The 25,842-nt window shown below is 38.7% G+C and overlaps 1 protein-coding gene across 1 annotated transcript in view; it reads right to left on the reverse strand.

The window, feature by feature from the left end:
- LOC126100710 (microprocessor complex subunit DGCR8) overlaps positions 1 to 25,842 on the reverse strand; it is a 257,052-nt gene that overhangs the window by 33,353 nt on the left and 197,857 nt on the right. Inside the window, exons 11-12 of the mRNA XM_049911330.1 lie at positions 24,138 to 24,238; positions 21,334 to 21,490 (exon numbers count right to left, since the gene is read on the reverse strand). Of these exons, the coding sequence (XP_049767287.1) occupies positions 21,334 to 21,490; positions 24,138 to 24,238 (258 nt within the window). The remainder of the gene's footprint in view (positions 1 to 21,333; positions 21,491 to 24,137; positions 24,239 to 25,842) is intronic.

Genomic DNA, 25,842 nt, shown 5'->3' on the forward strand with positions numbered 1-25,842 from the left:
GCTGAACAATTCTCTTCAGTTGTTGTTGGTTCCGTTCTTGCAGGAACTTTTTCTGGCCGCAGCAATGTCGGAGACTTGATGTTTCACTAGATTCCTGATATTCACCGTACACTTGTGAAATTGTCATACAGGAAAATCCCCACTTCATCACTACCTCAGAAATGCTGTATCCCTTAGGTCAGTCGTCAACTATAACACCATGTTCAGACTCACTGAAATCTTGATAACCTGCCACTGTAGCAGCAGTAATTGATTTAACAACTGCGCCAGACACTTGTCATCTTACATAGGCATTGCCGACTGCAGTGCCGTATTCTGCCTGTTTGTGTATCTCTGTACTTGAATGCACATGCCTATACCAATTTCTCTGGTTTTTCTATCATTATCTAAATGTTATCTGCAGTTACTTTCCTAATACCTACATCTGTCTGTCAATCTTCTGTGATAACCCATTTTAGAGATGCCAATTTCTCCTCAACTAAACCTCCTACTTCAGTACTCATTATCATAATATGCACAACTTCATAGAACTGCAAACACATATTGCAAATCCTCAATATTTCAGCATCCTACACTCTCGCAAACTGTTTCTTCCCGTCAATTCCCTTAAGTTTCAGCCTATGTTGTAATACACAATACAACAAAAACACCACCATTGCCAGAACAAGTATATTTTATGATTACAAGCAAAAAGTCTAACAATGAGTACAATGTTAGGGGTACCATGTGACCAGACAGTTACAGTTCACAAATAAAGTGAATTGTACGAAGAGTTACATCAGAATGAAAGCAGAGCACTGGGTGGAAATTGCCTACACAGATGCGTGGCAGATGGTGCTCAATACTCCTGTGCAGTCATTGTGCACTGTCATTTGGTCCCTGTGTCTCCTCCTAGCAGCTGCTGTTGGAGACTTCAGCCGATGCCCAGTGCCTAGGTGGTAGTCCAGTGGGTTACGACAGTGATATGAGTCTGTATCTCCTCCTGTGTATGTAATACAATCTAACATCTGACTTTGACATCTTTGTCTGAACATGATATAATTCAGCTGGTATCTTTCTGTGTCTCCTGAACCTTTTCAAGCCGTCTTCTCTTGTAATTTTTGAACAATATATTTGTTATTACTGTTGTTGTTGTTGTTGTGATCTTCAGTCCTGAGACTGGTTTGATGCAGCTCTCCATGCTACTGTGCTACTGTGCTCTCCATGCTCTCCTGTGCAAGCTTCTTCATCTCCCAGTACCTACTGCAACCTACATCCTTCTGAATCTGCTTAGTGTATTCATCTCTTGGTCTTCTCCTACGATTTTTACCCTCCACGCTGCCCTCCAATACTAAATTGCTGGTCCCTTGATGCCTCAGAACATGTCCTACCAACAGATCCCTTCTTCTGGTCAAGTTGTGCCACAAACTTCTCTTCTCCCCAATCCTATTCAATACTTCCTCATTAGTTACGTGATCTACCCATCTAATCTTCAGCATTCTTCTGTAGCACCACATTTCGAAAGCTTCTATTCTCTTCTTGTCCAAACTATTTACAGTCCATGTTTCACTTCCATACATGGCTACACTCCATACAAATACTTTCAGAAACGACTTCCTGACACTTAAATCTATACTCGATGTTAACAAATTTCTCTTCTTCAGAAACGCTTTCCTTGCTATTGACAGTCTACATTTTATATCCTCTCTACTTCGACCATCATCAGTTATTTTGCTCCCCAAATAGCTAAATTCCTTTACTACTTTGAGTGTCACATTTCCTAATCTAATACCCTCAACATCACCCGACTTAATTCGACTACATTCCATTATCCTCGTTTTGCTTTTGTTGATGTTCATCTTATATCCTCCCTTCAAGACACCATCCATTCCGTTCAACTGCTCTTCCAAGTCCTTTGCTGTCTCTGACAGAATTACAATGTCATCGGTGAACCTCAAAGTTTTTATTTCTTCTCCATGGATTTTAATACCTACTCCAAATTTTTCTTTTGTTTCCTTTATTGCTTGCTCAATATACAGATTGAATAACATTGGGGAGAGGCTACAACCCTGTCTTACTCCCTTCCTAACCACTGCTTCCCTTTCATGTCCCTCAACTCTTATAACTGCCATCTGGTTTCTGTACTAATTGTAAATAGCCTTTCGCTCCCTGTATTTTACCCCTGCCACCTTTAGAATTTGAAAGAGAGTATTCCAGTCAACATTGTCAAAAGCTTTCTCTAAGTCTACAAATGCTAGAAACGTAGGTTTGCCTTTCCTTAATCTTGCTTCTAAGATAGGTCGTAAGGTCAGTATTGCCTCACGTGTTCCAGTATTTCTATGGAATCCAAACTGATCTTCCCCGAGGTCAGCTTCTACTAGTATTTCCATTCGTCTGTAAAGAATTTGTGTTAGTATTTTGCAGCTGTGGCTTATTAAACTGATTGTTCGGTAATTTTCACATCTGTCAACACCTCCTTTCTTTGAGATTGGAATTATTATATTCTTCTTGAAGTCTGAGGGTATTTCGCCTGTTTCATGCATCTTGCTCACCAGATGGTAGAGTTTTGTCAGGACTGGCTCACCCAAGGCCGTCAGTAGTTCCAATGGAATGTTGTCTACTCCGGGGGCCTTGTTTCGACTCAGGTCTTTCAGTGCTCTGTCAAACTCTTCACGCAGTATCGTATCTCCCATTTCATCTTCATCTACATCCTCTTCCATTTCCATAATATTGTCCTCAAGTACATCGCCCTTGTATAGACTCTCTATATACTCCTTCCACCTTTCTGCTTTCCCTTCTTTGCTTAGAACTGAGTTTCCATCTGAGCTCTTGATGTTCATACAAGTGGTTTTCTTATCTCCAAAGGTCTCTTTAATTTTCTTGTAGGCAGTATCTATCTTACCCCTAGTGAGATAAGCCTCTACATCCTTACATTTGTCCGCTAGCCATCCCTGCTTAGCCATTTTGCACTTCCTGTCGATCTAATTTTTGAGACGTTTGTATTCCTTTTTGCCTGCTTCACTTACTGCATTTTTATATTTTCTCCTTTCATCAATTAAATTCAATATTTCTTCTGTTACCCAAGGATTTCTACTAGCCCTCGTCTTTTTACCTACTTGATCCTATGCTGCCTTCACTACTTCATCCCTCAAAGCTACCCATTCTTCTTCTACTGTATTTCTTTCCCCCATTCCTGTCAATTGTTCCCTTATGCTCTCCCTGGTTTAGTCAGTTTATCCAGGTCCCATCTCCTTAAATTCCCACCTTTTTGCAGTTTCTTCAGTTTTAATCTACAGGTCATAACCAATAGATTGTGGTCAGAGTCCACATCTACCCCTGGAAATGTCTTACAATTTAAAACCTGGTTCCTAAATCTCTGTGTTACCATTATATAATCTATCTGATACCTTTTAGTATCTCCAGGGTTCTTCCATGTGTACAACCTTCTATCATGATTCTTAAACCAAGTGTTATCTATGATTAAGTTGTGCTCTGTGCAAAATTCTACCAGGCGGCTTCCTCTTTCATTTCTTAGCCCCAACCCATATTCACCTGCTACGTTTCCTTCTCTCCCTTTTCCTATACTCGAATTCCAGTCACCCATGACTATTAAATTTTCATCTCCCTTCACCATCTGAACAATTTCTTTTACTTCATCATACATTTCGTCAATTTCTTCGTCATCTGGAGAGTTAGTTGGCAGTCCCCCATTCCGATCTCCGGGCGGGGACTACTCAAGAGGATGTCGTTATCAGGAGAAAGAAAACTGGCATTCTACGGATCGGAGCGTGGAATGTCAGATCCCTTAATTGGGCAGGTAGGTTAGAAAATTTAAAAAGGGAAATGGATAGGTTAAAGTTAGATATAGTGGGAATTAGTGAAGTTCGGTGGCAGGAGGAACAAGACTTCTGGTCAGGTGACTACAGGGTTATAAACACAAAGTCAAATAGGGGTAATGCAGGAGTAGGTTTAATAATGAATAGGAAAATAGGAATGCGGGTAAGCTACTACAAACAGCATAGGGAACGCATTATTGTGGCCAAGATAGATACGAAGCCCACATCTACTACAGTAGTACAAGTTTATATGCCAACTAGCTCTGCAGATGTTATTACTAGATGAAATTTATTGCAGAGAAGTTTCTTCATTCACAATGCTACTGCTGAATCCATATTCCCCTATGACTGTCTTTATTCTTTCCTCAATTATATCATTTATATCCCATATTGTTACTAATTTTCATTTGCCTTTACACATGATTACCTATTTGATTTCTTCATATGCTTTCTCAGTTTCATGAGTTTTGATTTTTATGTGGGCATGTATATGTGAACTACAACTGTTAGCATTGGTTTGGTTTTGATTCTCATGAGAGTAATCCTGTTGCTAAATGGATAACATTAACTCACTCTTTGCCTTCCCTTCCTATTCAAAACTAACCCCACTAACTTCTACTACATCTAAATTCAGTATTTTCATTTCCTTTTCAAAACTGTCTAGCTTCCATAACTCGTTTCATGCTCTGGCCCATAGAATTTTGTCCTTTCTTTGGTTTTTCATTCTTTTTGTCATGGTTACTTCCCTATTTACAGCTCATCCAGGAGACATGACAGGAACTAATTCAGAATCTTTTGCCAAAGGGAAGATCATCATGACATTATTTCAATTACAGTTCCTTGAACCATACACCACCAATGGTGATATGGTGTAAAACTGCCCTATTTAGAGAGTGCCACAAGATTAACTACAACCTTCAGTAACCTATACATAATGAAGCAGCTGACCTGGATTGCAGAAGACATATATCAAGGAAAGTAGCACTAGTCACAGCTAAAAAATGGATAAACCCGAACTTTGAGGTTCACAATGCCTGAAAACAACACTAGCAGCAGCACTGCCCATCACAATGGCAAAGTTTCACGATCACAGAGAAGTCTGTTGGTTTCAACCTATCTCACAAAGTATGGACGACATTAAATCAAATATGCAATTGTCACGGCAGAAGTGCTAATGTCCTTCATAAATGGGAGAAGATACCATCTGCAAAATGTGACTGCAGAGCCAATACAAAAACACCCCAACATATAGTCAAAGACTTTCCAAATTGAGCCTACAAAGGACCCTTCACCAACTTCCATGAAGCAATACATAAGATGACTGAGTATGTCCAAAGCTTCGATGCTAATTTGTAGCAAAGTTTGGTACATAATATTTACATGTGCATTTGAACTATGTTAACTTTTTGGCTAGAAGACTTTTTAAGTTATAGAACCCAGTACATTGCTCTCAACAGCGAGTGTTCATCAGAGACAAGGCTATCGTCAGGAGTGCCACAGGAAACTGTGATAGGACTGCTATTATTTACTATATACATAGATGATTTGGCAGACAGGTTGGGCAGCAATCTGGGATTGTTTGCTGTTGATGCTGTGATGTCTGGTAAGATGTCAAAGTTGAGTGGATTTAAAGAAGACACAAGATGATTTGGACAATATTTCTAGTTGGTGTGATGAATGGCGGCTAGCTCTAAATGTGGAAAAATGTCAGTTAATGCAGGTGAGTGGGAAAAACAAACCCATAGTGCTCGGAGACAGTATTAGTAGTGTCCTGCCTGACACAGTCACATCACTTACATATCTGAGCATAACGCTGCAAAGTGATATGAAATGAAATGAGCATGTGAGGATTGTTGTAGGGAAGACAAATGGTCAACTTCAATTTATTGGCAGAATTTTCGAAAAGTGTGGTTAGTCTGTAAAGGGGACATCACATACGACATTGGTACGACATATTCTTGAGCACTACTAGAGTGTTTGGGAGTCGTACTATATTGGATTAAAGGAAAACATCAAAGCAATTCAGAGGCAGGCTGCTAGTTTTGTTACCGGTCAATTCGAAAAACTTGTAAGTGTTATGAAGGTGCTTCGGGAACTCAAATGGGGATCCCTGGAGGGAAGGCGACATTCTTTTCAAGGAACGCCATTGAGAAAATTTAGAGAACTGATATTTGATACTGACTCCCAAATGATTCTATTGCTGCCAACATGCATTGCGTGTAAGGACTACAAAAAATGAGATACGAGAAATTAGGCATATAGACAGTCATTTTCCCCTTGCTCTATTTGCAAGTGGAACAGGAAAGGAAATGACTAGCATTGGTACAGAGTGCCTCCCGCTTTGCACCGTATGGTGGCTTGTCGATGTAGATGTAGATGTACATACACTTGTGTGCAAAACTTAAGGATGAACTTAATTTTCATTGCCAGGTACCATAGCTTGATTAAACTTGGAATTACTACAGTATAGTACAGAAAGTAAGGGAAAGACATATGCAGTGGGACAAACATAAATTATACTTTTATTCAAAGACAATAATTAGACAGAAGTCAGCGTGATTTATGATGGGCCCCTGGACATTACAAAAAGTGGGACATGGCTTTTAATAGGGTGTGTGATCACCACAGACAACACTGTATGCACTGTAAAATGTCCCATACTGGCCACAAGGTTGGTAATAAGCTCTTGTTGTAGTGTGTTCCATTCCTCTACCAGCACTCTTGACAACTGCTGGGTGATCATTGGTGCATTTGGACATGCTGCAATACATCTCCCAATGCATTGCACAAATGGAGCTCTTTCACCTGTGCTGTTTGATGCAGTCATTCACTGTCACCCACAATAATAAGGTCAATGCCTAATGCATCACTGAAAAGATGCACGTGGGAAAGAGTACAGTGTTACACTAATGTTTAATGGTGAGTGTACTGTGTTCAGAGATTTGGAGGTCAGTACTGGAACATATGAGGGCTGGACCCCTGCTACTCCTGTTCTGGCATGACGTTTATGCCCTTTGTGTTGCCGCTCCCAACTCCCACAGGCACTTCTCCTTAGGAGGCAAAAAGTTATGCATCTTACCAGTACCTCCTCTGTTTGTTTTGGTGCTGATTGTAAACATTCTGTTTATAGGCTCAATGCCAACAAGCACCATCAGGAATCACTATCATCACACACAGGCAGCACACACAGCAACAACAATGGTGTTAGTATGAGAGATTATCTTACGACCACAGATCACGTGATCCTTGAAAGTCAGCATCGTGGTGTACTTAAGCCACAGCATACGTTTCATCAGGCAGTTGCAGTCGCAGCTTCATTCAAGGCCAATTACGCTGGTCGCTTATGACATCCCATCTGTTGGAGCACAGCCATCACTGCATCACACTGCACCACTCCACCATGCCATCCAGAAGCTATCAGCACTCTCCCTGGGACCCAGTGTTACAGTATAGTTGCGCAGCAGCAATTACATCAAATTTACATTATGACCTGTATCATAACCCAGGTCCTGACAAACCCTTGTGCTGTTATGTTCACATTGATATCTTAGTGCCTCGAGAATTTTGGGGTAAATTCTCGAGACCCTCGTATTTCCACTGTCTCACACACGAGTTATTTTAGAGATGAATCTGGTAAATTAGAACTGTATCTACTGCACCACAATTATGTGTGTGCAGGATGAATATGTATCAAAAGGACGATTGGTGTGGGCAGGTAGTTGCCAAGCCCGCCTAAGAAGTTACACGTCGTCCAGCTCAAGGAATAAATGTGCCGTACTTCGTGCGACGTCAAACATTATTGCGTGAACATTTGAATGAGGTTGAAATCAGAGAAGAGACAATTATTTGTTCATTCTTTCACTTACTTTCGTAAGGTCCAGACAGTTGTCTTGTTAAACTTGGAGAGATTTGAAGACTGTATTTATGGAAAAATGAATGTGATAGTTTCTGACGGACGAGAAGGTGTCGAGCTTATGAAAAATGTTTTAGTCGTATGGAAACTGTTATGTGTGATGAAAATACAGTGAGATTGAGTTCAGAGTATTCTCGAGTGTACGGAGTTATTTTAAAAGTATAGAAAATTCCTCCAAAGTAGCACCTTATCTTCAGAGAAGAAGTTGAGCAGAACATCGCAGACAGCTATCCCAAAAAGAAGGCTGGCATAGCAACTCCAAGTAAGTTCGATAGCCAAGGGGGAGTGTGAGTCTTGCACACCGGTACCACACTCTCACCCTTAATCACCGGAAACTGCCAGAACATGGTGACCAAAGTGAGTAGGACACGAAAATGAGTAATTTTTTAAAGAAGATTGAGATGAGAAAAAGTTGAGAGTTGCCATAGCAACATATAATAACGAGACGAAAAAATTGGTCTGCAAGATTCGATTAAGAAGATTTGGTTGTGGGGGGGAAGCAATCCTCACACACGCAGTAACCAGCCGACGCCAACACAGTAACCAGCCGACGCCGACACAGTAACCAGCCGACGCTGACACAGTAGCCAGCCGACGCTGACACAGTAGCCAGCCGATGCAGTAACCAGCCGACGCCGACGCCAACGCAGTCGCAGTAACCCGCCATCATTGCTGGTTGCTGTTTGAGTTGTTGACTTTGCACCCGCCGACACTGCGACCAACTTATGACACTGCCGGTGCCCGTGCGGTTCACCGGTACCATTTTTACACCTCACCGACGCAGCCTACAACCCCATGCTGGGTGAGCTCAAGATAATAACTACTTGAATGTAAACTAGGATGGTTATTATTCACAGAGGTGATTTTTTTTAATGATCACAAGATGAAAGAAAATTAGGACTATCGAGAAGGAACAACAACCTACAGAAACTGTAGAACCAGCCATGGCGATGACAGTGACTAAGGTCATGCCAGACTGGACTGAAGTAGCAAATTTAATTAAGGGATTAAGTCTGAAGTTAGACTCAGTGAATACTCAGTTAAATACTAAGTTAGATGTACAGAGACAAGAACTAAGTGACCAAAATCTTTCTTTAAGTGAAAAACTAGAAGCACAACTAAGTGACCAAAATGTTTCCTTAAATGAAAAACTAGCAGCACAGAGTGAAGCTTTTGAAAAACTAGAAGCACAGGGTGAAGCTTTAAATTCTAAATTTGAGGTGTTAAATGATAGAGTGGAAAATTTACAAGTTCATTTAAAGAATGAATTAAATAATTCTTTAACTGTACAAATGAATCAAATGTTTACGGACTTTAACCAAAAGCAGGATGATCAATTTCAGAAGTTGACCCAGAAATTAGAATTTGATATTGAGGACAAGTGTACCAATATAGAGTCTGAATTTAATGAGAAGTTAGGGTCATTTCAAAGTGTGTGTAATATTACATACGACAGAGATGACACAACTTAAAAGATACCATTGAAAGACAAGATAAACTGATCCCTATTGTCTAATAGCAAATTGCAGGGGTCAACACTCATGTAGATGTGGTAGAGAGAAATTTTAATGAAAAGCTAGCAACCTCAGACACCATAAATATAAGTGGTCTGGATGAACAGGTAGAGGAATTAATCGAATGGAAAGTTGCCAAAAGGGTAAACACAGACAACGTTCCACCACATTTAGTGCCGGAACCTGATGATACTAAAAAAGGCATAGACAATTTGTGGAAACTTATCTGGAATAAGATAGAGAAGGGGACAGCTTCACAGAATGTAATGTTGATTAGTAAAGTGGTAAATGTTTTGTTGAGGGGAGACTTTCACACAAAATGTAATGAGAAGTGCTGGTCTGCACTTGCTCAAGTGAGGTTAAGAGCAGATCCATGGGATCCGGGCAGAGTCACATTATTCCCCAGGAATGTTAACATTCTGTGTTAACGGGCGGAGCGACGACCATCGGATCCCGAGTTGGGTTCGGTGTTACTTTCATATTCATTTTCCTACAACGAATTCTCTTAACATCTTATACTGTCCTGTATTCTGTTTTCTTCCTCTTATACTGTCATATAGTTTAGTACTTGGGCATACTCATCTAGGCGTCGCAGGGTCGATATCAAGGTCGTACTGCTTCGTGTGGAGATAGTAGTAAGTGATCTTGTCAATGTATACAGCCTTACTTGTTTTACGGGCACTGTGATTCCCTGCTGTATATTCACCATGATGAACTGGGTTGTTATATTGAACCAGACTGAAGCATTGGGTAATATATCATAATATGTGAATTGACAGTATGCTCCACTCTAGTCTTGATGTAAAGGTGAGTTGACAACATGCTCCGCTCTAGTCATCAAGGATCTCGAATCTGATCATAGTTAGGTTTTATTTTTGCTGAAAATAGTCTTTGAACATAATCTCTTCACAAGTTTTACATACAAACCTGTGTGCAGAGGGATTCAGGGATGGCAACAGAAAAAAAAAATTATACCCGATGGAACGTCCTCCTCGGTTATTCCAGGAGCACCATTGCTGGTCTTCATGACTGGTCCTGGGGTCTCATTTGTAGTGTCGACAGCAGCCGACGCAATCTCTACGGATTGTTATGTCATATTTTTGCCTAGCCAACCAACGTATAGTTAGGTATGTTTCGGACCTAAACTATTGGAGGAAACGATATAATATGAATATTTCTATATTTGCAATGATATGATACATAGTCTTTTTTACTTACTACTGAATATTTTACATCCTTTGTGAAAAATGATGTGAATGATACAATACGGGGAAAGAGGAATAATGAGATATTTGTGATGATATGATACATATTTTCTACTTATTATGGAATAATTTATACGTTTTGTGAAATGCGATATGTATGGGGAGGGTTTATATAAATTTTGAAAGGGGGTGGGTAGTGTAGGTACAAACATAACTAACACCACACACACACACACACACACACACACACACACACACACACACACACACACACCTTTCAAACGACCCTTGGCGACAAATGTGACTGATTCTTCACAATTGCCGTTCCATAGGAGTTGCTAAGATCTTCCTTCGGGGACTTCAAAGGTGAAGGTGAGAATGTCCATCCTGCAGGAGATGTTTAACATCATACCTCCTCTGGCTTTTCACTGAAGTACCGCCGAAATGGGGATCCTGGGGAAGGGGAGTGGGAAGGGTTTCCTGTCTTTGGGCTATCTTCTTTCTCTTTTTTGATTGTAACAACCATTTCTTTTTCCTTTCTTACTTCTCTTTTGAATACCAGTCCATCTTTCCCTCTGTTCATATGCATAAACTTCTTTCGCTGAAGTCCTTCTCAACTTCCATGGTTTTCTATAACCTTCAACTTATTTTCCATAAGTTGGCCAAAGAATCAGGCTACATGACTACCCATACGCATACACACAATGAAACACAAAGACACAAACAGAAAGTGTACAGTTTAAGATAATGGGGGAACTGTCATGTGTTGGAGGGGGAAAATTGTGCACATAGTGATAGGTATGTGCACCTGGTTATGTGAGGTGACAGTTCTACATCTCATAAAGGTATGTACAGGGATATATTTATATATGTAAGAGCTAAGAGTATTTATGGTTATGATGACAGTATTACACACAGTAAAGAAGAACATGTTACAGCATATAATTAAGTGTACAGAAATATATTTAGATTTGGTGTCATTGGAAGAGTAATGGATGAAGCTAAAGAGTTGAAGAAAGTATTGAGAAGCGAGTGTAAGGAGTGAAGTAGGATGTTAATTTCTCTAAGAGGTATTCAAATTCTAGGGTACATAAAGATGTATGCTAGAGCAATGAGCTATTAAGCCTGCTCAGGAAGGAGGAGGAGGGTGTACCCAGTATTGATTGTATGGAAAAGGGCAGGTAGGCAGACCCAAGAAAGGCTGACCTACACTGTGTGGGCAGGGGCACCAAGAAGGGGATTGACCTGTACCACAGTATGTTAGGAATTTGTTTAAAGGGGCGTACCTACCAAAACGGAAGAAGGAAGTGCTTTCATAGTACCAACCTGTAAGTGAGGTATAGGTACTGTGCCTAAAGGAAAAGGGCAGTATCATGACAAAAGTCACACATTTTGTAGAGATTATACTGGTAAGTTTGAATTCTCATTTCCACTTGCATTGTTGTGTTTGTGTGAAGTTACATGCATTGAAAAGAACACCTTTATTTACCTAGAGTTCCTCCAGATTGTAAAGAGTATTGAATAAATCCATATTCAGAAGAAGTAGTACGCAAATTAAGAGCAAACAGCAGTATATGCTTGGGTAATGCACACTTGGAATTTACGATTGGAAAGAGAACAGAAAGATTCTTGTCCTTACAAAGTTTACATTGATCAAAATATCCATAATTAGAATGGTAACATGGAAAAGGAAAGAGAGCTATATATGAAGTAACCGATGGCTAGAAAAATGTTATATAAATTGATGGAAATGTAAAGTAATATTATATGAATACAATATTGATGTACATAATGAACATGTATAAAATATCGTGTGTTCGAGCTAAGAGGAGGGATATGTAGTGCCTCGAGAATTTCGGGGTAAATTCTAGAGACACTCGTATTCCCACCATCTCGAACACGTATTATTTTAAAGATGAGTGTGGTAAAGTAGAACTGTGTCTACTGCACCACAGTTATGTGTGTGCAGAACGTATGTGTATCAGAAGGATGATTGGCGTGGGCAGGTAGTCGCTGAGCCTGCCTAAGAAGTTACGCGTCCAGCTCAAGGAATAAAAGCGCCATACTCCGCGCGATGTCAAACATTATTGTGTGAACATTTGAATGTTGTTGAAAGAAGTAAAGAAACAATTACTTATTCATTCTTTCACTTACTTTCGTAAGGTGCGGGCAGTTGTCTTGTTAAACTTGGAGAGATTTTAAGACTGTATTTATGGAAAAATGAATGTGTTAGTGTCTGATGGACTGGAAGGTGTCGAGCTTATGAAAAATATTTTAGTTGTATGAAAACTGTTGTGTGTGATGAAAATAAAGTGAGATTGAGTTCAGAGTATTCTCGAGTATATGGAGTTATTTTGAAAGTATAGAAAATTCTTCCAAAGTAGCATCTTATCTTTGGAGAAGAAGTTTCACAGGACATCGTAGCCTGCTATCCAGAAAAGATCGGCGAAGCAACTCCAAGTACGTCCGATAGCCAAGGGGGAGTGTGTCTTGCACACCAGTACCACACTGCCGCTCTTAATCACCGTAAACCGATAGAATATAGGACAATCATTTCTGTTACCATTTTCTTAAGTGGAACGTTACTTTTTGGTGGTAAGACTGCAAGAAACATTTATTTTCAAACTAACTGTGGAATCACCAGTGTTTGTGTATACTGCATACTATGTACAACCTATGGATATAAAAAGTACACTCTTGCAACATTATGCTTTCCCACACCATAACTCTTGAACCAAAAAAACGATCATGTTTGACAATGTTCCTTGGTGCATTATGCATTCCCACCTCTCACCGTATGAGAGTACTTTCAGAATGAGAGTGCATCTGATCTCATGTACAAAGTAGTGCACATGACTTCACTCCTCACTGATCCAGTCCCATGCTCTTGGCACCATTGCAGACAATGTCACAGATGTGCAGGTGTCAAGAAAGCACAATATACTGCTTGTCTGGCAAAGAGACAACCCCTATGCAGTTGCTGTATCACTGTGCAACATGACACTGTGTGCCTTGCAGCCTGTTAAATTTGGCTGCAATTGCATCCACTGCTTGACATGGATTCCTTCTTGCCTGTTGCAAAATGTAGCAGACATCTGCTGCTGTAGGTGACAGTGGTTGACTACCTCCCCTCCTTCAGGCAGTATTCATGGTTTGGAACACTCACCATGCATGTAAAACAATGCTCATCACTCTTCGTCCTCCTCCCAGTTTCATGATGACAGTTCAATGTCTGAAGTAATCCAAAAGTTGTCTCTGGTTGATGTTGTAATGAAGAATACCACCACAGTGCACTGTCACTGTTCACTGATTGACACACAGTGCCTTTTCCCGTTCTGTCAACAGCGTCGTGTTGTGTAGCCAGCCCAATTAGGCATTGTAGTCATGCTGACTTCACAGTACGTGGTATCCAACTAGCTGTGCATGACTAGGAGGCCTCTAGTAACTTGCCCCCGCACTTTCCTTGTTTACATTTAGTTTTAATATGTTATGTTACTTTATCTATCTCATACTTAAATTTTGCAGAGCAGAGTATGCATCCAGATGCACACCATAAGATAAATAAATAAATTCAATTAGAGGCCACATTTTCTGTTGATACATATATTTAATACAGGAGCATGCAGGTTTATTGTATGGTTAAAAGATGACGTGTTCTCTTGTGCAAAATGTTTGGAGGTAAAATAGTCCTCCATTCAGATCCCCTGGTGGGGACTACTCAGTAGGATGTCATTATCACGAGAAACAAAATTTACTTCCTAAGGATTTGAGTTGGAATGTTAAATCTCTTAATCAGGCAGGTAGGTTAGAAAATTTAAAAAGGGAAATGGATAGGTTGAAGTTATATACAGTGGAAATTAGTGAAGTTCGGTGGCAGGAGGAACAGGACTTCCGGTCAGGTAAATTCAGGGTTATAAATACAAAATTGAATAGGGGTAATGCAGGAATAGCTTTAATAATGAATAACAAAATATAAATGTGGGTAATCTACTATAACAGCATAGAGAACATATGCTGAAGAGCCAGAGAAACTGCTATTATCATGTAGGGACCCTGCGAGCACACTGAAGTGCTCAAACGCGACGTGGCATGAACTTGACTAATGTCTGAAATAGTGCTGGAGGGAACTGACATCATGAATCCTGCAGGACTGTCCACAAATCTGTAAGAATATGAGGGAGTGGAGATTTCTTCTGAACAGCATGTTATGATGCATCTCAGATATGCTCAATAATATTCATGTCTGGGGAGATGGGTCGCAAGTGGCAGTGTTTACAGCAGAAGTGTTTAAACTCAGAAGAGCATTCCTGGAGCCACTCTGTAGCAATTCTGGATGTGTGGGGTGTCGCATTATCCTGCTGGAATTGTCAAAATCTGTCAGAATGCACAATGGACATGAATGGATGCAGGTGATCATACAAGATGCTTATGTATGTCACCTGTCAGAGTTGTAACTAGATGTATAAGGGGTCCCATATCACTCCAACTGCACACATGCCACATCATTACAGAGCCTCCACCAGCTTGAACAGTTTGTGCTGACATCCAGGGTCCACGGATTTACGAGGTTGTCTTCATACCCGTACATGCCCATCTGCTCGATACAATTTGAAACAACACTCATCTGACCAGGTAATATTTTTTCAGTCATCAACAGTCCAATGTAGGTGTTGATGGGCCCAGGCAAGGCATAAAGCCTTGTGTCATGCAGTCATCAAGAGTACATAAGTGAGCTTTTGGCTCTGAAAGCCCATACTGATGATGTTTCGTTGAATGGTTCGGACACTGACACTTGTTGTGGCCCAGAATTGAAATCTGCAGCAATCTGCAGAAGGGTTGCACTTCTGTCATGTTGTATGATTCTCTTCAGTTATTGGTCCTGTTCTTGCAGGAACTTTTTCTGGCCACAGCAATATCGGAGATTTAATGTTTTACTGGAATCCTGATATTCATGGTACACTGATGAAAAGTAGTCTTACATAGGCATTGCTGACTGTAGTGCCTGTTTACCTACCTCTGTATTTGAATACACATACCTATACCAGTTTCTTTGGCACTTCAGTGTATTTTCACGGCCAAGATAGACACGAAGCCCAAACCTACCACAGTAGTACAACTTTTATGCCAACTAGCGCAGCAGATTATGCAGAGACTGAAAACATATGTGATGAGATAAAAGAAGTTATTCAGATAGTTAAGGGAGATGAAAATTTAATTGTGACGAGGGACTGGAATTTGATAGTAGGAAACGGAACAGAAAGAAAAATAGGTGAATTCGGACTGGCAGAAAGGAATGCAAGAGAAGAGAGTGCTAGATTTTTGCATGGAGCATAATTCAATCATTGCTTACACTTTGTTTAATAATCATGAAAGAAAGTTAAATCCAAGGAAGAGTTCTGGAGACACTAGATTTCAGATTCATGATACAATGGTAAGACGTATATTTCTGAACCAGATCTTAAATAGCAAAACATTTCCATGGGCAGAAGTGGACTCTGACCACAACTTTCTGGCTATGACCTGCAGATTAAAACTGAAGAAACTGCAAAGAGGTAGGAAATTAAGGATATGGGATCTAGATAAGTTGAAAGAACCAGAGACTGATAAGAGTTTCACAGAGATAATTAGGCAAAGGGTGACTAGAACAGGGGAAAGGAATACAATAAAAGATGAATGGGTAGCTTTAAGAGATCAAATATTGAAGGCAGAAGAGGATCAAATTGGTAAAAAGACAAAGCATAGTAGAAATCCTTGGATGACACAGGAGATAATAAATTTAACTGTTAAAGGAGAAAATGTAAAAATGAAGTAGGCAAAAGGGAATACAAATGTCTAAAATATGAGATTGACAGGAAGTGCAAAACAGTTAAGCAAGAATGGCTAGAGGTCAAGTGTAAGGATTTAGAAGCATACATCACTAGAGAAAAGACAGTTAATGCCTACAGGAAAGTTAAAAGATGCCTTTGGAGAAAAGAGAAGCAGCTGTATGAATATCATGAGCTCAGATGGAAAACCAGTCCTAAGCATAGAACAGAAACCTGAAAGGAGGAAGTAGTACATGGTCTATACAAGGGAGATGAACTTGAAGACATTATAAAGAAATGTAACAGGACGCAGACGAAGATGAAATGGGAAATATGATACTGCAAGAAGAATTTGACAGAGCATTGAAATACCTAAGTTGAAACAAGACCCTGTGAGTAGATGACATTCTGTCACAACAATTAATAGTCTTGGGGAGAGCCAGCCATTACAAAACTCTTACATCTGTTGTGGAAGATGTATGAGACAGGTGAAATACCCTGAGACTTCACGAAGAATATTAATCCCAATTCCAAAGAAAGCAGTCATGACAGGTGTGAAAATTACTGAATTATCAAACAATGGAAAATCCAGGATGGAATGTAACGATATAATGAGAAGGAAAGTTGCCACTCACCATACAGAGGAGATGCTGAGTCGCAGATAGGCACAACAAAAAGATTTTCACACTTAAAGCTTTCGGTCAATGGCCTTTGTCAATAATAGACACACACATGCGCGCGCGCATATACACACACGCACACACGACTGTGTGCGTGTGACCATTTGTAGACTTAGAGAAATCTTTTGGCAATGTTGACTGGAATATTTTCTTTGAAATTTTGAACATAGCAGGAGTAACATACAGGAAACAAAAGTCTATTTACAAATTGTACAGAAACCAGGTGGCAGTTATATGTGTCTAGGGACATGAAAGGGAAGCGGTGGCTGAGAAGGGGGTGAGACAGATTTCCAGCCCATCCCCAGTGTTATCCAATTTGTGTATTGCGCAAGCTGTAGAGGAAACTAAAGAAAAATTTGGAGTAGGGATTAAAATTCAGGGAGAAGGAAAAAAAGTTTAAGTTTGCCAGTGACATTGTAATTTTGTCAGGGAAAGAAAAGAACTTGGAAGTGCAGTTGAACAGAGAGGACAGTGCCTCTGAAAGGAGAATATAAGATGAACAACAACCAAATCAAAATAAGGATAATGATATGTAGTGTAATTAAATCAGATGGTACTGAGAGAATTAGATAAGGAAACCAGACATGAGTTTGCTACATGTGCAGCAAGATAACTGACAATGGCCCAAGTAGAGAGGTTATAAAATGTAGACTTTCAACGGCAAGGATAGCGTTTCTAAAGAACAGAATTTTGTTGACAATGTATAGAGACTTAAGTGTTAGGAAGTCTTTTCTGAACATTTTTGTCTGGAGTGTAGCCACATATAGAAGTGAAACATGGACAATAAACAGTTTAGGTAAGAAGAGAACAGAAGCTTTTGGACTATGGTGCTACAGAAGAATTGTATAAGTTGCAAAAGGATTATGGCAGTAAGACAGGAAGATTGCAGCACATACAGAGGCATATAGATAGTTTGTCTCTCCTTCCACACAAAAAAAAAAAAAAAAAAAAAAAAAAAAAACAGATCAAAAATTGCTGATATTGGTATAAAGCAGCTTCTACTAAATACTGTACAGTGGCTTGAGCAGAGTATGTGTGTATGTAGATGTATGACTTCCATTGGTCAGTTTATGAAATAAGATTCTATCACTGTTATCCATCTCACATCACCCATTTTTACTTCCCAGTTTCCTACTAAGTTTAATGACATTCTTGTTAAATTCTATGAATTTTATGAGTGTTTTCCCCAACTCAAGGTGGCTGACTAGAAGTCAATCCTGAGATAAAACCTCTCTTCCGAAGTACTAATGCCTGTTTCTAGCTATGTGATTTCTGCAAAATTTTCTACAGGAGAATGATCCAATACTAAACTATCTGAATGCATAAATGGACACTGACAAATATATCTAGAGCATAGTTGCTGAGCATGCTTTGCAGTATGCCTTGAGAAATTTGAATCTTGTACAGCAGATAGGATATTTCGCATCTCCCATTCAACAGCAGTTTCCCATGAACTCTGAAGATGTGACCTTGTTCTCCAACACAACCTCTCATTCTGTCACCCGTCTAGACTCAACCTAATTTATCTTATCTCTTACTTTCTTCTCCATTGGTGTTTATGAGAGTGTTTTATTTATTTATTTATTAGTCTACTCTACAGGTGGCCCAAACTTTTCTTTCTCTCTTTTTTATGATTAATCTTTCCACTTACCACTTTCTCTTTTTTCTTCTTCTCTGTCCACCTTTACTCCTGTCTCTAAAGTGTCCCACATGTGAACAATCAATTGCTGGTGACGTCGCCTCTAATTCACTGCCCACTTTAACACCACCATAGTAGCAATTTATCGATCAATTTCAACATTATTTCAATGGCCACTGTATTGTGAACCTCTTCTACGAAAAATGAACTGCTATGTTTAGTAGAAGTATAAGTTGATCTTCTTATATTGATGAATATTTTCAAAATAATAATTTTTAGAAAAGGGGTTATTGAAATTTATTTAACTTTTTGGAGCAAATTTCTTGAAAACTGTAGGCTATCTCACATTTTTCATTGATGTCAAATGAGTAGTGTGCATCTTATGAGTCTGCATTTTATGACTACATCTTGAAATCCATGAGTCTTTTTTTCATTTGTTAGTCTTGTACCTTAACTACAAGTATTTACACAATAGTTTTGCAATTTCTTTGTCTCTATAGAAATGCTACCAATATCAACACTGCTGGTTTCCATAACCTGCATAGCAAATTATATGAGCACTTAGTAGTTTCCAACAAATTTTACACATGATTTAAAAATTTACAAAACTTTTTCTTGCTGACAGCCCACACAAAAGTTTATTGCTTGCTATATTTTTTGCTATTCTTGCAGTAAAACTTCAGCATCACGCATGACAATTCGATTTATTACTTCCTTACCACTAACTTTATTCACAACACATTTTGCAGACGGCATCCACATATACCAATAAGTGTACCAACAAATTATGAGGTCTGTTCAAAAAATTTCGGAACTATTGTGTTATATCACAAAACACAATAACATCCAAAATACTTAAATGATTTATTTACCACAACACTGGTTCACAACAGCACTTCACAATCCACAGCAATTACACAAGTCCATGGCACTCCACATCCAAGTACCTGTCACAAGTATGAGCGAAGGTAGACATAGGACCGGCTGTAGGATGCTGTTGCAATGGCCTATATACAGTCCTGGTCGTCTGGGAATACGGTGTGTGGTGGCACCAAGAGGCCGAGTGGAGACACACTTCCATCTCGCGACACTGGCCCTCTACAGGTCATCTCGAAATGGACTATGTGGCTGGTCAGTGAATCTATATGCCCCGTCCACATGTGTTATCTTTGCAGCTGCACGGGTGGCCATGCTTTGCATGTGTTGACGTCCACCCCTGTTGGCCGATGTCTGATTGATGGTGGATACCACAGGAATGTTCATAATTTTGTGCTAACAGTGCATTTGAGCAAAATGTGGCTGGCATCCTTGCACCAACTGTGTTTTAATGTGTAGCTGCCAGAAGTTTCATTGTTGTATGTTTGTTATTGTTCAGTGCTGTATCAAGTAGAATATTGTGTTACAAAGCTTGTGAATTTCAAGCTGGCAGAGTTTGAAGAGAAATGAGTCTACACTTCCAGATGATAATGAGATGTTTCTTATGAGAAGCATAATAGGTGATGAGACATGGGCCTAAGGTTATCATATTGAGATCAAGGTTCTACCTTCACAATGGTCCAGAAAAGGTTCTCCAAGACCAAAAAAGCTCATCATGTCAGGTCAAATGTCAAAGTCATGCTACTGGTTTTCTTTGACTTTGAAGGATTAGTTCATCATGAATTATTCAACGGTACTATCAGTACATGTTGTGATGCCTGCAAGAAAATGTGAGAAGGAAATGGCCTGAAATGTGTGGAGACAAATCATGGCTTTTGTATCATGATAGTGCACCCGTACATCATCCCTGTTAGTGCATGACTACTACACAAAAAAAATGACATCACTGTGATGCCCCATTCTCTGTATTCTCTAGACCTTTCCCCTGCAGACGTTTTCTTATTTCCAAAGTTGAAAATCCCACTGGAAGGATGAAGATTTGCAATGATAGACAAGATAAAAGAAAATTTGCAGGTGGCGCTTCCTGCAATCCAGCAAGAGGTGTACTAAGACTGCTTCTGGAAGTGGGAATGGCGGGGAGCAGTGTATCATTTTTGGAGGAAAGTATTTAGAAGGAGACCATTCACAATACATAAAAGGGAAGTGTAGAAAATTTTTTGTGGACAATGTTTTGGAATTTTTTGAACAGACCTTGTATATAATGGTACGACACATACTTCACAAGATATATAATAAAAACTGAGATACATGAAAAACTAGCTTCTGTTTAAAATGGAGCACAAATTATCCAGACTATACTCAGTGTTTGACAAATGAGTGCACATAGTGACTTCCACCATGCTTTAAACGTCACTTCAAACCTTTTCTAAGCTTTTTCTGGCTTACATGCTTAACATCAAATATCTAACATACTATCTCATTTGTAAAGTATTCATCAACATTAGTTTCAAGTGAATTGTCATTCATAGGATTGTTTGATTAAGCATGTTTATTTTAATTATTGTGCATAGTGTCCACTGAACATTAAAAATACTCACTTCCACAAGGCCAACAAAGTCATGTTTATAAACATGAAAACGAAAAAAGAAAAATCATTAATAATCCAGTTTATTTTCTGACTTCCAAGCTTTCCCTCAAATAAAGTAGGTTGTTTGAAAGAAAGCATTTTGGTGGCATTATATTTAATATTAAAGTTATAAACTAACAAACTTAAAACTGGTATATTTCACTTCACTGTTGGTACCATCATTATCACATGTTCTTCAGCTTCAATGTCAGCTAAGAAAGCTATTGTAATAAGCATTTACAAAGTTATTTTTTCCTTACCTGCAAAATAGATTGTGATGCCCTTTGTTTTCCATCTCTTTTGTTCTTGCATATAACTTTTGCTGTGTGACGACCAACAGTCATCATGAATTCATTTCTTTGATGCCTTAGAGCATTTACTTCATATTTTATATGCATTTCTCCCATTCCAAAGTTTCTAAAAAGAGTTATTTGGAGCTTAGTTATGTCAAGCAATTTTGATACTTTTAATTGCAGTTAACAAACAAAAAGTTTTATTACATGTCAAAAAAGTAGCACAACTGTCATATGGCCTTGAAATGTAACTGGGTATGTTAGAAATTATTGTAGTACATATACTTTGTACTGGAAGCACTCAACACCTTTGTATATCATAATCAGAAGCTTCTCTCTTCAAGAGTTTGGTGTCTTAATACGCTCTTGTGTGGTGGGTAACATTCTCGGAACAAGATGAGAGGGTTTTACTTTATATCGTATTCCCTTTGCATAAATCACCAAGTTAGTTATGTCTGATAAATAAACACAGGTACTGGTGTGAAAATGGCTAAGTGCTTCATTCAAGCATCAGTATTTGGAAAAAAGAGGATTTTACACAATATTATGTTTAAAAATTATTTTTGAATGTATGTGGGTAATAGCACAAATCCAAAATAAATAGTAAAACTTACTATGAAAAACATAATACAAGTCTAATGAACATTTCACTTGTTGCTGCAACAATATTATTAATTTCACAAAATATCATAGGATTATTATTAGGGGTGATCAAGAAGTTTCTGTTCGAAGGCCGCACAGTCCAGAATCGGTATGCCAATCGGGCAAAATCACTGTGAGCATTGAGGCAACTACCCCACGTATGCATTGGTTTAAAGATACCCATTTGGTAAAACACTGTGTCCTTCTGCATACAAAAGTCCAGAAACTGCCTGCTGCACATTCTCGTCTAGCAGAAATTGTTGACCCTTCATGGCCTTTTTTAAGGGACCGAAGGCATGATAACTGTATGGGGAGGGATCAGGACTATATGGCATGTGCTCGAGTATCTTCCACTTGAGTTGGTAAACTTCTGCATTAAGACATTTGCGATAAGGGGACATGCATTTTTTTGAGCCAGCAGCACCCCTTGCAACTTGATGCACCATTCCATAATGGTGGTTTTTGACAAAAATGCTGCTCCATACACATTCTTCATTCTCTAATGGATATCTACTGGATTTTGTACTTCAGCAGCTAAGAAAAGGACAATAGCTCACATGTTGGAAACACACAAATGCCACACTAATCCATTGCCTACATGCCGGTGCTTAAACACCTGCATCAGAGTCAGAGGAAAAGAGAGTGTCACAAAAGTCACAAGTTCAGTAGATTCAGTTGGAATTTGGAGCAGAAATCCATAATAGTGCATGGATATGTGTACTCATACTAGAAAAAGACCAACGCTACGTGCTAGTCCTCTATAGGTAATTGGTTACCTTTAAAAACAAGGTTGTTGTTACAGGAGAATTTAAGGCTTGAGTTGTAAATGATAGAAGAGGCTATGTAACAGACATAGGAAGCTAAAGAGAAGATACAAGAAATGATGAAGGGAACATATTACTAGACATGTCTGGGAAATAAATGGATAATTGGTAACAGATTGTTTCAAAGAAGAGCTAGTTACAAGGTCACCGAGATACAGTTGGAATTTGAAACAGAAATGCATAATACACTATATATAGTGAAGCACCGAAGAACTCTATATAGGCATGAGTATTCAAATACAGAGATATATAAACAGGCAGAATACAGTGCTACGGTCGCAATGCCTATGGAAGACAAAAAATTTCCGGCGCAGTTATTAAATTGGTTACTGCTGCTACAATGGCAGATTATGAAGATTTAAGTGGGTTTGTTTGTGGTGGTATAGTCAGCACATGAGCGATGGAACACAGCATCTCCGAGGTTGCGATGAAATTGGGATTTTTATGTATGACCATTTCACGAGTGTACCGTGATTATCAGGAGAACTGTAAAACATCAAATCACCGACATCGCTGCAGCCAGAAAAAGATCCTGCAAGAATGGGACCTATGACAACTTAAGAGAATTTTTGCTGCTACAATGGCAGGTTATCAAGATTTAAGTGACTTTCAATGTGGTGTTATAGTTGGCGACCGAGCAATGGGACACAGCATCTCCAAGGTAGCAATGAAGTGGGAACCACTTGCAAATGCACTTCACTGTGTCATGCATTTACATGTTTTTGTGACAAGATTGTTATTGAAGGTAAAATCTTCTAGGCTGTTAGCCATGTCATGTTCCTCTTCAGTATCTTCTTACACAACTGACATTTTGATTCCTCTGCAGGAATCTTCTTTAAGATCTTCTGGTGTTCCCAGCTAGCTGAACACTATCCATCTAACAGCCAACTGGAAACACCAGAAGATCCTAAAGAAGATCCCTACACAGTGATTGAAACACTGATTGTGTAAGAAGATACTGAAGAGGAATATCATGCAGTCAAACAACCTAGAAAATTCTTACCTCCAATGACAATGGCCCCTCTATTTACCTAAATTAATTTTAATGGTTACACTTACTTCATAACTACTGGAAATTTGCAGCAAATTTAGTTCATAACTACCAGAAAATTGTAGCAAAGAAGAGCTTCTCTGAACATATTAATGATTTAAGATGATTTCAAACTCAGGCACAACAATTTTTAACTCTGCATGTTATGTCTGCTTTCATGTATTACCACTGATCATATAACGTCTTTGAAATGAATATATATCACATTGATCTATGACTGCATGACACACCAACTGCGAGGTTCAAAAACTTACCTTTGTAAACATGTGAGGAGTATTGCATATGGAGATGGTTCTGTAGTTTTGGCACAAAGTTCAGCTACTCGTGGATCTTCTATCTTGATTTCATCAAATATCTATAAAATTCGAGAATAAAATTTAATGATACACTCAAATTTGGTACAACAGACAGGAAAAAATGCTATGATAAGAATAACAAAATATTTTGTGGTTTTTATCAAGCACCAGCAGTTTAAAAATGATAAATATGGGAAGAGGAGAAAGGCAAATGAGCATAATAAGGTTTCTAAGCATGTGGTACTGTTAAAAAATGACAGAGATCAGCAAGATGATGACTATGAGATTTGTCAAAGTGTTGCGATTTTTTGACATTGTCACCTGGCTGGAAACCCAAGAGCTTTTCATCACACCAATATATGCCAGGAAAGACTACATTCACATGGGAAATCATTTTTATGTTACATTCATTCTCATGCTAATTTACTTGAATGCCAAATGTTTCAAAACAAGATTAACACATTTGGCATCTATACTATCAGTAATAGAAATTCTCTCAGCATTTCAATGCTCAGGTCACAAGCATATGACATCTCATCTAATCATATTCCAAACTGCAATGGCATAAAAATAAATGGATAACAGCAGGTATTAGAAAGTTCTCCCAAAACCTTACGTACCTTAGTTCCACAAAAAACAGACATAATGGGCCAAAGTTCTTACATTTCTACCAAAGGTACATCTAGATTTATAGAACGCTGATTGCTGTAAAAAAGTTACTGAAAGGCAAGATACTATACGAAGCAGAAAATAAAAGCAAACCAGTTTGGGACAAAAAAACAAATGACATCTGTAAATAATTATGCACTTAGTATAATGATGTTATTACAAAACACAAAGTCAGTAAAATTGTACAAAACCTAAATAATAAAGTCTGTAAGCTTAAGTGCAGTACCATTTTGTATGGTGAAACATAATAAATGTGTCATTCATATCAAGGAACTTTTCAGAGAATTTACAACAGATGAGAGTTATGTCTCTGTTAAAGGAAAATTATGCAGAAGACATAGAAAACTAAAAGCCCATTTTTCCACTGTAATACTTCTCAATATTAAGAGAATCTATTGCGGAAGACAGATAAATGAATTACTTGAATAAATACTATCATTTAAAGAAATTGCTACTTGGGCTCTAAAGAGGAATACTGATTCTCAGTTGACGTGTGCAAACACACAAAGATGCATAGAGTTACCGACTAGTTATGTCCTTAGTCCCTTTATCAGTATGTAATAGCCAATGTCTCCTATTCATGTGTACATTCAATTCTTAACTACGGAATTCTTTTCTGGGGAACAAAAGCACAGAAGTATTAACACAGTTTCCAAATTACAGTGAACGGCTATTAAAATAATACCCAAAAATACTAATCAGGCTCCTGTACAGCTTTTTAAATTTTGGGGATTTTAGGTATGCCATGTGAATACATTTACCAATCAGTTACGTGCATAAAAAATAATCTTCATAATTACTGTATAAACATCTCTGTCCCTGATCACTGAACAAGATCTACACTGAAATTATATTTACCAAGATAGAACAAGAAGGCAGACTCAGTTTTTCATTCAAACAAATACACACCAAACATTGTCTTCTTCATCCCGAAGTCAGCTGATAGTGAGTCAGTGTTACATTATGAAATAATGTGTATACAGTGTGTACAGTG

This window comes from Schistocerca cancellata, chromosome 9 (genome assembly GCF_023864275.1).
Source record: "Schistocerca cancellata isolate TAMUIC-IGC-003103 chromosome 9, iqSchCanc2.1, whole genome shotgun sequence".
Lineage (NCBI taxonomy): Eukaryota > Metazoa > Arthropoda > Insecta > Orthoptera > Acrididae > Schistocerca > Schistocerca cancellata.